At 44.2% G+C, this 17,610-nt stretch overlaps 1 protein-coding gene across 3 annotated transcripts in view; it reads left to right on the forward strand.

Moving 5' to 3' along the window:
- LOC124005015 (lissencephaly-1 homolog A) overlaps positions 1-17,610 on the forward strand; it is an 83,790-nt gene that overhangs the window by 53,369 nt on the left and 12,811 nt on the right. For all 3 annotated transcript variants that reach the window (XM_046313846.1, XM_046313845.1, XM_046313847.1), the window contains exons 3-8: positions 4,464-4,548; positions 6,854-6,928; positions 7,443-7,649; positions 15,496-15,664; positions 16,968-17,070; positions 17,225-17,453. In XM_046313846.1, the coding sequence (XP_046169802.1) occupies positions 4,464-4,548; positions 6,854-6,928; positions 7,443-7,649; positions 15,496-15,664; positions 16,968-17,070; positions 17,225-17,453 (868 nt within the window). The remainder of the gene's footprint in view (positions 1-4,463; positions 4,549-6,853; positions 6,929-7,442; positions 7,650-15,495; positions 15,665-16,967; positions 17,071-17,224; positions 17,454-17,610) is intronic.

Raw genomic sequence — 17,610 nt, forward strand, 5'->3', positions numbered from 1 at the left:
ATGTACTTTGAGCGAGGATGTGTTTTGTTACCTCTGGCCATGGCAGCCCGCTCACTGATACCAACCAACCACACACTGTTTCATCTCACTGTGGGTTGGTAGCCATGGAGACGAGCGTGCTTGCGATCTGTTAGTCCTCTTCCCATTTCTCTCTCCACCCTCTCCCTTTTCTTTTTCCCTCTGTTTTCTCTTCCTCCTTTCTCTACCTCTTTTACCCCTCTCTCTTGTCTGTTCTTGCCGCATAGTGAATTTGGTATGTTTTTTAATATAATCCCCCCCCAGAGGTCGAGCCAGGGTGAGGAGGGAAAAGCTTGGATCTCAACAGTCCGACACTGCAGTACTTCAGCATCTTGATTTTTGACTGATGCCGATACAAGAATGCTTTTGTCCTTCCCAGTCTCTGTTGCTCTTATTGATACATCTTGTTCCTAGCTGTGCTAGAATAATGAATTGGCCCCCATCTTCCCTTGTATGGAGGATGGGGTCAGATATTTCACCGGATGTAATAATGTTAAGCATCCGCTTGGCGTTTCAGCTCACTACCAAATATGGTATGCATATTTTGGCTGATCATCTGTAAATGTTCTTACAGATGAAACATTTTGATCTCAATACAGTGTTCCGTTCCCAAAACTAGAATCCAGAGTGGACTTTCAAAAACAAACAACAAATAAGGCTTGTTTTAAAGGAGTGCCATGGCGAATTATTGCACATGGGCACTTCAGAGTAGGTGTTCCATAATGGAAATATGCAAATTAATGTTAGAACGTGCCAATAGCATTTCGCCAGCTCGTGCTTGGCTCTGCTCACCTTGCTTGCTCTGCCCACTATCACTAATTTGTTCCCATTTGAACTGACAGGCTGTGATCAATTGTGGCTTAGTTTTACCAATCCTTGGTGGTACTGTAAGGGTTTAATGAATCTGAAATGAGAAATTGGGTGATGTCTATCTCTTGCTTGGCTCTGGAAACCCTTGTGCAGGGTTTTGTGCTTTTCTGGAGGACATAACAGGCTGTAGCTGGTTTGGGTTGTTCTTTTAATATATCTGTGTACATGACACCAAGGATCTTTTTGTTTTGCCCGTCTCAGCTGAGAGGCCCACAGTGTACCATTGTCTGCTGCGGCAAGCAGCCCCAGAGTAAGACTGACTGTTCTGTTGCAGCCCAGGATAACACTAGTACATACGCACAACCAATATGCTTCAGGGGTTTCTGTCTCCGTCTGCTGGGCCTGGGTGGAGCTAGGGAAACACGGTACACACAGGCACAACACACACCCTTTTAACTCTTTTACACAACACACTAACCACCAGACCTGCAGCAGGCTATCACATGAGCGATAACCTCCTGCTGACCTTCAGTTGTAATCACACTGCTATTGTCATCTGGGAGTAGGCAGGGATACAGGAGGGGTGGAAGGGGAATAGGAGGAGGGGGACGGCAGGGTGGTACATGGGGCAGTCAGGCTGAAAGGCCAGCTACATGCTGTCCTGACAGACTGTCATACACACACACACACCACTTTAAAGCCAGCCAGCCTCCGTGTGTCTGCCAAGCCCAACATCTTTTAAAAATTATTTTTTGGTCAATTTTCTCACTCCGGTGAATAGCCTTGCACAGTGCCTCCACACACATCCAGACCATACCACGCTGTGAGTAAGCCCTCAACTTTGACACCTATTATCGATCTATAGAACTTTACTACTTAAACTCACATTCTGTTCTCACTGTAAATTCATTCTGTTCAGACCAGGGTTTCCGTTAGCCAGTAAGTCGCTCTGGATAAGAGCGTCTGCTAAATGACTGTAAATGTAAATGTAATAGCTGGCATTTGTCGGTTAATTGTCAGAGAAGAAGAAAAGGGAAAATCCCATTGCAAAATAATGCTTTTTTTTAGGCAATTCATTCATTAGGCTATTCACCAGTTGCGGTAAATACATTTGACTGGCCATGCTTATGTCTAAGTTACTTTGTATAATTTAATGGAATTACATTTCCCTGTGTACAGTATATTTGTTTTAATCACATGCGTAGAGTGTACAGATACAGAGCCTTTGAATGGACAATCTGTCAGACAGACTGCAGTATCTTTCGCTGCTTTTGAGACAGCTGGGGACTCCGGAAAAATTAGGTCAAATCATGACGTCTGTGATCTTCAGGTCGGAAAGTCGGAGCTCTAGAAAGAAGCCGGAGTTCCCGAGTTGGATGACTGTTCAAAAATTTTCCCCAGTCGGAGCTGTGTTTAAAAAATAATAATAATAATCATGTCTCAACTGCACAGAAGTCGGAAGTCTCATATTCCTGTGGTCCCAGTTGTTTTGTAAGAGATCAAACGGCAATGGAAGGCAGGCTTCATCAGTGCATCACACCATTTTGCAATGAACTGGAGGCAGTATGCATTTTTTTTTAAATACTTGTATACCGTGTGTGGACACCCCTTCAATTAGTAGATTCAGCTATTTCAGCCACACCCGTTGCTGACAGGTGTATAAAATCAAGCACACAGCAATGCACTCTCCATAGACAAACATTGGCAGTAGAATGTCCTTATTGAAGAGCTCAGTGACTTTCAACGTGGCACTGTTATAGGATGCCACCTTTCCGTCAAGTCAGTTTGTCCATATTCTGCCATGCGAAAGCTTCCCTTGTCAACTGAAAAAAAGGTGTTTATTGTGAAGTGGAAGCGTCTAGGAGCAACAACGGCTTAGCCACAAAGTGGTAGGCCACACAAGCTCACAAAACGGGACTGCCGAGTGCTGAAGTGAGTAGCGCTTAAAAATAGTCTGTCCTCATTTGCAACACTCACTACTGGGTTCCAAACTGCCTCTGGAAGCAACGTCAGCACAAGAACTGTTCGTCGGTAGCTTCATGAAATGGGTTTCCGTGGCCCAGAAGCCTCACAGAAGCCTTAGATCACCATGCGCAATGCAAGCGTCAGCTGGTGTGGTGTAAAGCTCGTTGTCATTGGAGTAGTGGAAACCCGTTCTCTGGATTGATTAATGGCGCTTGACTATCTGGTAGTCCGACAGACGAATCTGGGTTTGGGGGATGCCAGGAGAGAACGCTACCTGCCCTAATGCATAGTGGAGCTGTTTTTAATGGTTCGGACTAGGTCCCTTAGTCCCAGTGAAGGGAATTCTTAACACTACAGCCTAGTGACATTCTAGACGATTCTGTGCTCCAAACTTTGTGGCATGGGAAAAGCCCATTCCTGTTTCAGCATGACAATGCCCTGTCTACAAAGTGAGGTCCCTACATAAATGGTTTGTCGAGATCAATGTGGAAGAGCTTGACTGATCTGCAGACCCCAACCTCATTGAACACCTTTGAGATTAATTAGAATGCTGACTGCAAGCTAGGCCTAATCACCCAACATCAGTGCCCGACCTCTCTCTAGTGCTCTTGTGGCTGAATGGAAGCAAGTCCCCGCAGCAATGTTCCAACATCTAGTGGAAAGGCTGTTATAGCAGCAAACGGGGGACCAACTCTATATTAATGCCCATGATTTTGAATGAGATGTTTGACGAGTAGGTGTCCAAATACCTTTTGGTAGTGTAGTGTATATGTAATTATTTGAAACCTGAACGTTTTAATACATATTGAGGCATGTCTTACCTTGCTTCAAAGCAGCCTATTAGAGCTCCCTTTTTACTTCAATGGATATTTTCATATCGGTCACGTGAAACCGCTTGCATGTGCCGTGCACTTTGACAACTGTTTTCCCACTAATTGCATTATGAAACAAACCATTTGTGTGTGGCCTTCAGCCTTGTGCACGTTGCACCCAATGCATGTCAATAAATTGAAAATGTTGCCGGTCTAATGTCCTCCCACATTTCCTTAACGGAAACCCTGGTCCAGACAACCCGTTTCAGCTGAATGACTTTTAGCACTGAAATAACCTAGCCCTGGGTGGGTAAATTTAGCCTCAGCTGTGGCTTTAGTTCCAGGTTACACCCACAGATCAGTTAACGTGTGTGTATTGGCCCAACCCTGAACAGAGGAAGAGTCACACAGTGAAATGACTGCCTGACTCCTCTCTGTCTGGTTTATCTCCACATCTCATACCGCTAGCTCATCTTTCACTTGTCTCGTCTAATATAAAGAATTTCATAGAATAGCTGTGTGTGCGCACTATGCAGCTGTTTCTGTGGTGTACAGTAGACTAGTTTTAATTTTCTCTCTACTCTGGGGAGTGATTCCTCCATTATTTGCCCAGAGCAACAAGATCTCATTATCGACAGCAGACATGTGCTATCTGTGCCAAATTGGTCTGTGCGTGTGATTTTTCTATAATGGATGTCAAACAAAAGACCAATGCAATTTACATGTTACTCAGACATGCTTATTTAATGTATTTGTTTTACCTGTAGTCACATCCCTGTCTCTAAATGAAGTCTGTCTCATCTTCTAATCTCTACTGCTTTTAACAAGTTAACTAATTGCTGTTTTGTCCTATTGCAGAAATCGAGCGATAGCTGATTATCTTCGTTCCAATGGATATGAAGAAGCTTATTCAACTTTCAAGAAGGAGTCAGAATTAGACATGGTGAGTAATGATGGACACATTCCACACACACACATTATCAATCAAGCCTATTTACCCAAACAATAAGGCAATGACTTCCACTTTATTCCCCCTTTTAATTGACGCAGACGTGTGACTGAATCGATATGAGCCCGATTAAGGTGCTTTAGAGCCATGATTATAGGTAGTCTCTCACGCGACACTGCAGTCAGGGTTGTGGAACAGAAGCTGAAGATAACCTCTCTCCCGGTCTTCCCAGCTGTGCTCTATCAGAGCTAATGTAACTGCAGGTAGTTAGCAGTTAAAGCCCCGAATGAAAGAGCCCTTTGAATTTATGCAATGAACAATCTCTCCTCAAACAAGACAAAACAAGGAGCAAAGACGACGTGTGGCAGGTTAACATGTAAATGCTCCCTCTGCCTCTTTCTCCCAGTCTTTGTCATTACCTCTATTTGTATAGCACAGATGGGAGAGGTGTTCAGTCCTTCCTTCTCCCTAGTTAGTGGAAACAGCCTGAATAATATATGATTACTATGGACGGAGAAGCTCTCTGATGCGTCTGACACCACACGCACGCACTTTGGAAGGATTGTGTTAAAAGCCTGCCCTAATGATGCTGGCAATTCCATTAACAGCCTTCCATTGCCTTAATCTAGTCTATTCATTATCTGTTAAATGAGGAGGCTATGCCAATGGAGAATGAAGGCATTTCCCCTAATGCTACATTTACACAGCCTTTGTCTCGAGTTTCTTTTAAGACCTCCTAAAATAATGTAATGCGGTATCTAGGTGAGCAGAGTGGTGTTGAAGATGGCATACTAAACAGCATGCCACACCTTGCGTCTGGCACGGCCCGCACGCACGTGCGCACACATACACCCTGCTGATAGACTGGCAGACCACAGTGATATGGAGGTGTGTGTGTGGAGCACTGACTGACTTTGTGTAAAGCCATCGGCAGATGGCAGGTCACATTTCTCTCTCCTCCCTCTCTTCACAGGCACAGTGCCACGACTCCTTTCATCCCTCCATCACCTCTCCTCCTCCCCCTTATCACTCCAAGCACTGAGCGAGGCAGCAACTGTTCTCTTGTACACCTTTGCTATTTCTTCCAAGGAGCAGCAGCAGCTCAGCTCCAGTACACACACCTGCCCTCTGTGCCTGCAGCACTACTTCACACATCCACATTTTCTCTCTTCTCCTAAGAGGGGAAAGAAATGGGTTAAATCTACCACAAAGCAACAAAATAATTCCCTCACTGAAACTGGCTAGCCTGTCAATCAGATTTTTGTATGGTTTGTTTGATTGCTGAGCTGAAGCTGGGTGACCTGGTATAGTACTTTACTGAATCACCAGAGAAGAGGGGTTGTACTACCCCTATCCCAACGCACCTATCTCCCTCTTGGATCTTTCATCGTCTCCCATTAGTAACACCACATGAAGAGACAATGGAAATACGTATAAAGAGACAATGGAAATACGTATACGTTGAGTTTTTAGAGTTTAATAGCCACATTAACAGGGTTACAGATGTAATTACAGGGTACAGTGAAATATGACCCGGATCACTGTGACTGGATCTATTTAGCATGCTGTGGAGGCAGAGGCAAGTGTGGGGCTCAGCTGCAGGTGACTTAACTCGACCTCACCCTGGCCCGTTGGCACCCCCAACTTAAACAAGAGCTGGGGGGCTCTATGTCTCATGTCTCCACACATACCAAGCACTTCTTTGTCCTTTTCTGCCATCCCTGAATAAAACATGTTGGCTAGTTTTTAGGCAACATGATAGTCTTGATCTTGGCTAGTACCCGTAACAGGTTTCACTTAAGTTCGCCTTACTCCATACCCTAGCCATTCAATAAACGCGTACCTGAAGTTCCTCCTTTGCCCTTTAGAAAAATGGCCTCCACACCCCTGTTGCTAGTTTTTTTCTACAGGAAGCCGCTCTCTGCCAGGCTTCCTGAAGCTAATTTTCCTCCCCAGTGTACGGTTTGTGAGGGCATAAACCCTTGTCTGCAGGAGATTAGCTTGTGTGAGGGGGATTAAGAATGTGTTTGTCTCTAAGTATGTCTCCGTGTGTGTGTGTGTTTACAATTAGCCTCAAGGCTGACTGTTAGGCTGTAGGGATGTAAATCCCATTCCTTATTACTGCGCTCTCGCTCGCGCACACTACTGTTCCCGAAGACTCTTGTCTGCAATCTCAGCTGCCCCGAGGCAGACCCATAGGCCCCACTGATTAGGCCTAAGCTAAGTTCTGTGCTAGATTGTGTTTCTGTGTGCGTGCAGTGTTCTTTTCCAAAAAATATATATATTTTTTCCCAACCAGAATGAAGAATTGGATAAGAAGTACGCTGGCCTTTTGGAAAAGAAATGGACCTCAGTCATCAGATTACAAAAGAAGGTTTGTTTTGTTTCAGGTGATTCTTTTGTAGCTGGGGATTGTGTCTCCTAGTCTTGACCCATGACTGCGGCGGAACGTCATCTGAGCCGATACTCAATATACACAGCTTATTAAAAAGGTTACACAACAAAGAATTTAATGTGTTAACCTAATGCCCTTAAGATATGAGATCGTTTGATATGGGTGGCTTTGATGTGCTTACTTAGCAGTACACTGAAGAAGCCAGCAGAGATTTCCATGTATCATCAGCATTAGCAAGCTTATATTAGACGTTTTTGCTTGCTTTTACAGATTATACACGTACTGTATTCTAAAATGGAGGTTTTCCAAGCATCTCAAAGTGCTTTACGTTGTAAGGGCTAAACTCGCCTCATCCACCACGAATATGTATTTCCCACCAGATGAAGCACGGCAGCTATTTTGTGCCAGAAATGTCTAATTTCCTTCTTTGTTACCGCATATCCTATTGTGACGGTATTACAATGTTGTCTACATATGCCCCCTAACCCCCAAGGTGATGGAGCTGGAGTCAAAGCTGAACGAGGCCAAGGAGGAGATAACCTTGGGTGGGCCCATAGCCCAGAAGCGTGACCCCAAAGAGTGGATACCTCGCCCGCCGGAGAAGTACGCGCTGAGCGGCCATCGTTCCCCCGTCACACGTGTCATCTTCCACCCAGTCTTCAGTGTCATGGTGTCTGCCTCTGAGGACGCCACAATAAAGGTCAGTAGAATATAAGATCCATCATAAACAACAAGTATTTACTCTGTCTATGTTATTCTCCAGGGAAACAATTAAACAATGTACAAACAACGTGATGCACTTAAATGGGATGCTAGCAAACCGCCCCAAACAACTTCCCCAACACTGTGCTGGCAAGTTATTTTATCCACTTGTATGGGAGTTGACTGTATATGTATAACTGCAACCAATAAGGCCTGGGTTTCAGTCCCTTTTCAGTAAAGGTCAACTGCAGAGCTGTGTACCAACCATTGAACTGCATAATCTTTAACCAATTCACGTCCTTGTACAATTTCAAAACGTGCCACTGAACCAATTATATTTGGTGTAAAAGCATGAAATTGGGTGTCAACATATGTTGAGCAAAAATATAAACGGAACAGGTAAAGTGCTGGTCCCATGTTTCATGAGCTGAAATAAAAGATCCCGGAATTGGTCCAGGCTCACAAAATGCTTTTTCTCTCATTCTGTGCACAAATTTGTTAACATCTCTGTTAGTTAGCATTTTCCTTTGCCAAGGTAATCCATCCACCTGATAGGTGTGGCATATGAAGAAGCTGATTAAACAGCATGATCATTACACAGATGCACCTTGTGCTGGGGACAATAAAAGGCCACTCTAAAATGTGCAATGTCACAGATGTTTTAAGGGAGTGTGCAATTGGCATGCTGACTGCAACCATGTCCACCAGAGTTTGCCAGATAATGTAATGCTCATTTATCTACTATAAGCTGCCTCCAATGTCGATTTTGAGAATTTGGCAGTACGTCCAACCGGCCTCGCGACCGCAAACCACCTTTAACTACTCCAGCACTTCCACATCCTTCTTCTTTACCTGTGGAATAGTCTTAAAACAGCCAACTGGACAGCTGATGAAGCTGTGAGTTTGCACAACCCAAGAATTTATGCACAAACTCCCAGAAACTGTCTCGGGAAGCACATCTGCATGCTTGTCAGGGTTTTGACCTTGACTGCAGTTTGGCTTTGTAACTGACTTCAGTGGGTAAATGCTCACGTTCGATGACCACTGGCACGCTGGAGAAGTGTGCTTTTTAGGGATGAATCATCCCAGTATCAACTGTTGCGGGCAGATGGTGGTGTGTGGGCAAGCGATTTGCCAATGTCAACATTGTGAATAGAGTGCCCCATGGTGGTGGTGGGGTCATTGGATGGGCAGGCATAAGCTATGGACAACTAACACAATTGCATTTACCCATGGCAATTTGAATGCACAGAGATATCATGACGAAATCCTGAGGCCAATTGTCATGCTGTTCATCTGCCGCCATCCCCTCATGTTTCAGCATGATAATGCACAGTCCCATGTCGCAAGGATCTGTACACAATTCCTGCAAGCTGAAAATGTCACCAGACGTGTCATGCATGGGATTCTCTGGATTGACGTGTATGACGGCGTGTTCCAGTTCCCGCCAATATCCAGCAACTTCGCACCTCCATTGAGGAGTGGGACAACATTCCACAGGCCACAATCAACAGCCTGATAAACGCTATCCAAAGGGGATGCGTCACGTTGCATTAGGCAAATGGTAGTCCCACCAAATACTGACTGGTTTTCAGATCCACCACATCCCCTACCTTTAAAAAAAAAAAAAAAAATGTGACCAACAGATTCATATCTGTATTACTGGTCATGTGAAACCCATAGATTATAGCCTACTGAATTTATTTCAATTGACAGATTTTCCTTATGAACTGTAAATCAGTAAATTGTTACATTTATATTTTTGTTCAGTGTAGTTGGTGCAAGTTAAAGTTTATTTTATTTTTACAGGGGCAGTGCACATTAATCAACGTTTCAGTAAAAGTGTCGGTTTTAGCCAGCCGGCTCATTTTCAACCGCAGTCCCTGGGCAGGTTATTAAAAACAATTACAATATAGACAATCATTGAGCACATGCAGAGCAACAGGACAAGCAAGACGTAGCGTACAGACAGAGCAACATTGGACAAGCAAGACGTAGAACAAAAAGCAGCAAGACAAAATTCATAAAAGCAACAGTGTTTCCACACCTCACAAGCTACAGACAACATGGAAAGTGGCAATACGCAGCTAGGGATCATGATCAGAAATCTGATTGACCTTTAGCCATGTTTTCATACATTTTGTGAAAGTGTGATAGGTGGTGCAGTTGTGTGTCTGATGGCAGTGTATTCCAGATATGGGAAGCGCTCACAGAGAAAGCGGATTTACTAAAGGTGCTTATCCTTAAGGGAACTATACAGTCACCTCTCATGGCAGACCTTGTGGATCTGCTGCCATATGTTTGGGTTTTCTGTTTAACAAAAATACTGAGTGGAGGGGGAGCCGGGCCATTTAGGATCTTGAATCTTGTTTATTGCACAAGATTTTCCCAACTCAGGAGTAGAGGTCGACCGATTATGATTTTTCAATAACGATACCGATTATTGGAGGACCATAAAAGCAGATGCCGATTAATCAGCCTTTTATTTTTCATTTATTTTATTTTTTAAATTTATTTATTTGTAATAATGACAATTACAACTACTGAATGAACACTTATTTTAACTTAATATAATACATCAATAAAATCAATGCCTTAAGTAAATAAGGAAACATGTTCAACTTGGTTTAAATAATGCAAAAACAAAGTGTTGAAGAAAGTAAAAGTGCAATATGTGCCATGTAAGAAAGCTAATGGTTCAGTTCCTTGCTCAGAACATGAGAACATATGAAAGCTTGTGGTTCCTTTTAACATGAGTCTTCAATATTCCCAGGTAAGCAGTTTTAGGTTGTAGTACTATTTCCCTCTATACCATTTGTATTTCATTAACCTTTGACTATTGGATGTTCTTATAGGCACTTTAGTATTGCCAGTGTAACAGTATAGCTTCCGTCCCTCTCCTTGCTCCTCTCTGGGCTCGAACCAGCAACACAATGACAATTAGCAGTGCAATGCTTGACGCACAACAAAGAGCTGCTGGAAAAACGTTGTTTGAATGAATGTTTATGCGCCTGCTTCTGCCTACCACCGCTCAATCAGATACTTAGTCAGATTATATGCAACGCAGGACACGCTAGATAATATCTAGTAATATCATCAACCATGTGTAGTTAACTAGTGATTATGATTGTTTTCTTTAAGATAAGTTTAATGCTAGCTAGCAACTTACCTTGGATTACTGCATTTGCGTAACAGGCAGCCTCCTTGTGGAGTGCAACGAGAGAGAGGCAGGTCGTAATTGTGCTGGACTAGTTAGGGTTGCAAGATTGGATCCCCCGAGCTGACAAACCTGTCGTTCTGCCCCTGAACAAGGCAGTTAACCCACTGTTCCTAGGCCATCATTGAAAAGAAGAATGTGTTCTTAACTGACTTGCCAAGTTAAATAAAGATTCAATAAAGGTGTAAAAACTGTGCCCAATAATACCGATTTTTACGATTGTTATGAAAACTTGAAATCGGCCCTAATTAATCGGCCATTCCGATTAATCGGTCGACCTCTACTCAGGAGCTTATGATTTCTGAGGATGTAACCGTGATGATGGCTATTGGCTTCCTATCAAGCACTTTGAGAGCCTGTTTGTAGACAGACTGAATAGGCTTTAACGTTGTACAGCCAGCTTGGGGCCCAACTAGTCAAGTCGTATGTTAAGTGGGGGAGTATCATAGATTTGAAGAACAGTTTTGCTACCTCTGTAGTCAAACAATTTAGTGTAAATCGGAAATTGGCTAGGTTGAATTTGGTCTTTTTTTGGGGCCTTTTTCACATGCTTTTTAAAAGACAGGTTGGAATCAAGTATGATGCCAAGGTACTTAAAATCAGATACCACCTAGAGCTTCTCACCTGACACAGACATATGGCTCAGTAGCATCTGTTGCCCTCTTTGTTACGAACATGCAAACAGTTATTTTCACATTGAGATGCAAACACGAGTCACTGAGCCACTTTGTAACCTGGACCATTACAGTAGTGAGTTATTGTGCAGCTTGTTGTTTGCTCTTTGCATGCACATATATAGTACAGACAGAAGGCAGATCATTAATGTACAGGCTGAACAGGAGGGGCCCCAGTATTGACCCTTGGGGTACGCCCACATCATAGCTAAGAGTGTACTTAGGCCACATAGATAATGACAGTATTACAATATCGATCATTGTCAGTCTAATTTGGGGTTTTGAGAATGTTGAGACACTAAATTACTATTTTGAGATACATTTCAGAATTAAATTGTTTAAAAGCATATAGTATTACTTGACCTGTTCTTAACCCAAATATGCCAAATACAGTGCATTCAGGAAAGTATAAGTTACAACCTTTATTTAAAAAAAAAAGTTTAATTCCTCATAAATCTACACACAATACCCTGTAATGACAAAGCAAAAACAGTTTTTAGAAATGTTTGTGAATTAAACATTTAAAAAATAACACTTATTCAGACCCTTTACTCAACTTTCTTGAAGCACCTTTGGCAGCAATTACAGCCATGAGTCGTCTTTGGGATGACACTACAAGCTTGGCACACCTGTATTCGGGGAGTTTCTCACATTATTCTCTGCAGATCCTCTCAAGCTCTGTCAGGTTGGATGGGGAGCATTGCTGCTCAGATATTTTCAGGTCTCCAGAGATGTTTGATCAAATTCAAGTATGGGCTTTGGCTGGGACACTCAAGGACATTCAGAGACTTGTACTGAAGCGACTCCTGCATTGCCTTGGCTGTGTGCTTAGGGTCTTTGTCTTGTTGCGAGGTGCACCTTTACCCCAGTCTGAGGTCCTGAGCACTCTGGAGCAGGTTTTAATGAAGGATATCTCTGTACCTTGTTCTGTTCATCTTTCACTTCATGGTCTACCAGTCCCTGCCACTGAAAAACATCCCCACAGCATAATGCTTTTCTTGTTGGGATGGTGCCAGGTTTCTTCCAGATGTGACGCTTGGCATTCAGGGCAGAAGTTCAATCTTGTTTTCATCAAACCAGATAATCTTGTTTCTCATGGTCAGTCCTTTAGGTGCCTTTTGGCAAACTTTAAGTTGGCTGTCATGCCTTTTTACTGAGGAGTGGCTTCCATCTTGCCACTCTACCATAAAGGCCTGATTTTGGTAGAGTGCTGCAGAGATGGTTGTTCTCCCATCTCTGGAGTGACCATCGGGTTCACCACCCTGACCAAGGCCTTCCTCCCCTGATTGCTCAGTTTGGCTGGGCGGCCAGCTCTAAGAAGTCTTGGTGGTTCCAAACTTCTTCCATTTAAGAATGATGACAACTGTTCTTGGGGACCTTCAATGCTGCTGAAATATTTTGAAAGATGGAGTATGCAGTAGCGGGCCTCATTCTCTATTAGATTTGCTTAGCTGTATAATATGCTCTAGGCATGTGTGGATTTCTTTTAGATATTTTTTTACAAAACGCAGAGGAGAGATGCTCATAAAACAATAATGTTTTGCTTTTAGCTGCGTTCCCAAAGCGATGAGCTCTGCTTCCTTGTTGTTCATTCAGCCTGTGTGCCAGCCTGGCACCGCATCAGCACTACCAAATACCTACCACACTTGCCCCTGCGCTTTCTCTTCCTTGCGCGCTCCTTTTATCAGGACATGCCCTACAGCACCCCCCCCTATCGATTTGACATCCATAAATTGCTATTTTTAAGTGCATTAATACTGGCAGTATAATAATGACCCTGGTTCGTCTGCCATGCTGTTTTTACAGTGTCTGGTCTGCTGCGCTGCCACAGCGAGCTACCTCTGTGCCCAAATGAGTATAAATATTTGTGCTGTATCTTTTATTCATGTGGAATCAGTCGCCTGTTCTCTATTTTGCCACACTCCCTCCAGGGGCTTTCACCACCACCTCCCTCCTTCCTTTACTCCTGTTATTTTATCTTTCGCTTGCGAGCTGGCCCCCCTGCCACGACCACCATCCAGCCATCCCAGAGCAGGCACAGTCAGGCTCCAAATCTCCCAATCTGCCCTCTTATGCCGCTTCTTCTTTCCTAGCCTGGCTCGCTTCACTCTGTGCCCTACTTTCCCTCCAGACCTTGCTGTTAAATCTTTAACTGGGGAGCTGAACGTAAGAGCTCTGCACACTGACATTCTCTCTTTGACATTCCAGTAAGGCTGTTGGTTTGCCTGCAGTCTGAAACTAGTCTCTCTTTCTCCTCTTTTGCTATGCAGGGAGTAATTGTCAGAGCTTTGATGCTCTGCTTGCCCTCACTCCTTCCCCCTCTGGTCCTCTACTATCCCTTCTGCTAACGTAGCAAATCTATGCAATCCATTTATATATATATATATTACTGTCCTTGAGCTCGCCACCTTGGCAGTATGTAAATCAGCAGGTTTTGTGAGCAGTGAGCCTTCTCTACTTCCTTTGCGCTGTGTGTCTCACATTCCCTTTATCTGCATGGTGATAAGAAGCCCTGTCCCTCACACTAAACTAGGCCAAACAGCTTGAGGTTGAGTGTCAGGTTAACTGCTGCTTATGGCAAGAAAGACCCTGTGGAGGCCTTCAGCGTAGACTGGACCACATTATTTTAAAGTGACTATTTTAGTGTCCTCTCAAGTAGGCCTATATTAATTACTGGTTTGATCTTTAAATTGAATGTAGCTTATTTTTAGTTGGTCAATGGAAAGAGTTAACGTTAGTCTCTCTCTCTTAGAGCCACATCGTTGACAGTGGCGTACATTCATTTTATGGTTTCTCATGCTGTTGTCAGTACATAAACAGTTTATTTTCAGGTTAGCCTCCCTTGACCTCTGACCTTATTACCTAATGACATTGTGCAGTTGCATCTATACTGCAGCTTACTGAGCTAATGGGATACGTTGGTCTGCAGAAGAAAATAACATAAAAGCTGTAATAAATTGCACCACCTATGTTTCACTAGCCTGCCATTTGCATAGGTAACAAGCTCAGCACTGATGGGTTTGGTGGCAGAAGCACAAGCTCCGCAGACTAAGTGATGGTCTTGGTGGTACTGGCAGACTTAACAACACGCCATACTGGGGTGGATTTTGTGGTAGACATAGACTCAAAACGGGCTGGGGCGGGTGGAGAAAGCCCAAATGAGTTAGGAGGGGGCTTCTGTCAGTTTGCCCAAGTCCAGCCCCACCCCCCATGCTCAGTGATGGAGGAAAAGCTTATCCACACAGTGCCTGCCTGTCTGGAAACACAGGGTAATGTGATACCCATCGTGTTTTAGATGCAGCCAAACTAGTGTTTGTTGTTGACCCTGCTATTTAAGACTCAAATCCCACTGTCAATATCAACACAATCACTATAGACATTTATTAAACCACACTAGGCTTATTCCTTTCTCTCACTATCCCAATATGGGGATATTTGAATTTATACGCTTCACAGACAAATGTATTCTTCTAGAAACAGTAACTTAATCAGACAAAGGCTTTGAACGTTGAATATGTATGGGGTCGGTGTTTGCATGTCGAGACGCTGTCTGGCTTTAGGCTCGTCATTCTGTGCTATTGGAGCTCTAGAGACGAACCTCAGACAGTGAACTGTGGGTATTTAATGTCTATAGAAGTATTTCTGGCACCTCACCCAGGATGTATTGGTTCTCTTGTGATATGACATTAATATGATATTCTACTGCATTTTATGAATCTATCCTTATCTCTCTGTGCCAGTCACTGCCTGCCTCCTGTAAGCCTGTTTTGGCTGCTTGGTCGCTCGGGGAAGAGGCAGTGTCACGGTGCAGACAAGGCTAGACGAGACAGTGGTATTTGGGGTCTCTGTTTTGGTGTGAGGACTTCTAGATTTTGGAGAGCAGCTGAGGGGTGTTCTGTTCATGCGTTATGTTCACACAGCAGCTGAAATGGTGTGTTTTCTCTCCTTGCCAGGTGTGGGACTATGAGACAGGAGACTTTGAGCGGACGCTGAAGGGTCACACAGACTCTGTCCAGGATATATCCTTTGACCATACTGGCAAGCTGTTGGCCTCCTGCTCTGCAGACATGACCATCAAGCTGTGGGACTTCCAGGGCTTTGAGTGCATCAGAACCATGCATGGTGAGGGGACTGGAGGGACAGGAGTGGATGGGTGGGACTGTCTAGAGAGCTAATCGGTTGAGAGATATAATGTCTTAAACCATGAGGAGGAGCAGGGATGGCGAGGTATGTGATTGTTTGGTTCGGGCAAAGCTTGGATGAGCAATTCTAGACGTGCATGTGTTTGGATGGTGCGTTGGGACACAGGTGCTACCGATGCTGTTCATTATCACATATGATATGGCTCATCCTCACTTATGTTCATGGCAATCTGCTTCAATTAACAGATAACCCAGGGAAACACAGGAGCTTCACATCACAACCGAATTCTGTCACACAGGCTTTAATGTTAATGCCAAACTCAACATCCTCCCCATTCCAACTCCTACAGGCGGTGGGGACTTTCTCTCTCACTCACACCCTCAAGACGAGGTGCTATTTCTCATATCATCAGCACTCTAAATGTACCAGTCCTTAGGCAGTCTCACTGCTCCTCCCCTCTTTTAATCCTAATTGCTGGATAATTCCAAGTGGTACATTTTACATGTGCCTTCAGGCCCCCCTGAAACAGATAACAGCCCTTTTTGAGCCTTCGACCACCCATTACTATAACAGCCATTGCGCACTGTGGGTCTCTCCCCCCACCCACACACTACCCCTCCCCACCACATATATTTAAGCTTGCCTTTTTAGAGCCTCCTTAGTTTCCTCATATTTTTAGCAGATTAAAGATGGCTGCCTTGGTCTCTAGGTAATTAACTGCCTCTTCTCTAGGAACAAAGACACCCTGGACGTAATTGGCCATCTCACTATTCATGTTAATTGGCTAATTTGAACAAAAACGATATTTAAGGCACGTTTTAGTTCCGGTGACATGATGGGGAGGACTTCTTGTCAAAATGGGTGGCATTCAGAAATGGCAAGGCTTGGGCAGGAAAAGCTGGCAAACAATGCATTTAGCCCAAATGTCCTCTGTCTAAAGTACAATACTTGGACATTTAACCAATAGTTATTTGTCAGTGGTTGTTTTGGAAAGGGGATACCTCGTCAGTTGCACAACTGAATGCATTTAATTGAAATGTGTCTTCCACATTTAACCCAACCCCTCTAAATCAGAGAGATGTAGGGGGGCTGCCTTAAATCGATATCCACATCATCGGCCACCGGAGGGTAAAAGTTGTTGTTGGTAGAATGACAGATTTTGGCCAACTTGCCAGCCCGGGGATTTGGGCCAGTAACCGAAAGGTTACTGGCTCAGTACTCTCAACTGCTAGGCTACCTATGGCCCAGTGAAGGTCTCATTGCGTTGTCTTTTGTTTTCCAGGACATGATCACAATGTTTCATCTGTTGCCATCATGCCCAATGGAGATCACATAGTATCTGCCTCGAGGGACAAAACCATTAAAATGTGGGAGGTGGCCACAGGGTAAGTATGTTGCCAAATAGCAGTGCTTACCGTGAGCGAAAACGTTCACAAGTGTGCAGGAGCGTCTCTTCTTTTAAGTAGTTTTCTACATTTCCTATGCCTCTGCAAAGTAAGCAACCATCTTTAACCCATCTCCCCTCTTCCTATCCATCAGCTACTGTGTGAAGACGTTCACAGGCCACAGGGAGTGGGTGAGGATGGTCCGGCCCAACCAGGATGGCACCCTGATCGCCAGCTGCTCCAACGACCAGACTGTGCGTGTGTGGGTGGTGGCATCCAAAGAGTGCAAGGCTGAGCTGCGGGAGCACGAACACGTGGTGGAGTGCATCTCCTGGGCTCCTGAGAGTGCCCATCCCACCATCTTGGAGGCCACCGGCTCAGAGGTGAGGAGCTTGACACTGAAATACTGATATTCACACTGAACTAAAGGCTTTGCTCCCTCCTTCATTCCTCGAAACGCCACCTGCTGACTCTTCAAAAGCACCTTACCCTTATGCCCTGTCCCTGGATCTGTGCCAAAACCTTTATGTGCATTCAGAA

The sequence above is a fragment of the Oncorhynchus gorbuscha genome, linkage group LG19 (assembly GCF_021184085.1).
Source record: "Oncorhynchus gorbuscha isolate QuinsamMale2020 ecotype Even-year linkage group LG19, OgorEven_v1.0, whole genome shotgun sequence".
Classification (NCBI taxonomy): domain Eukaryota; kingdom Metazoa; phylum Chordata; class Actinopteri; order Salmoniformes; family Salmonidae; genus Oncorhynchus; species Oncorhynchus gorbuscha.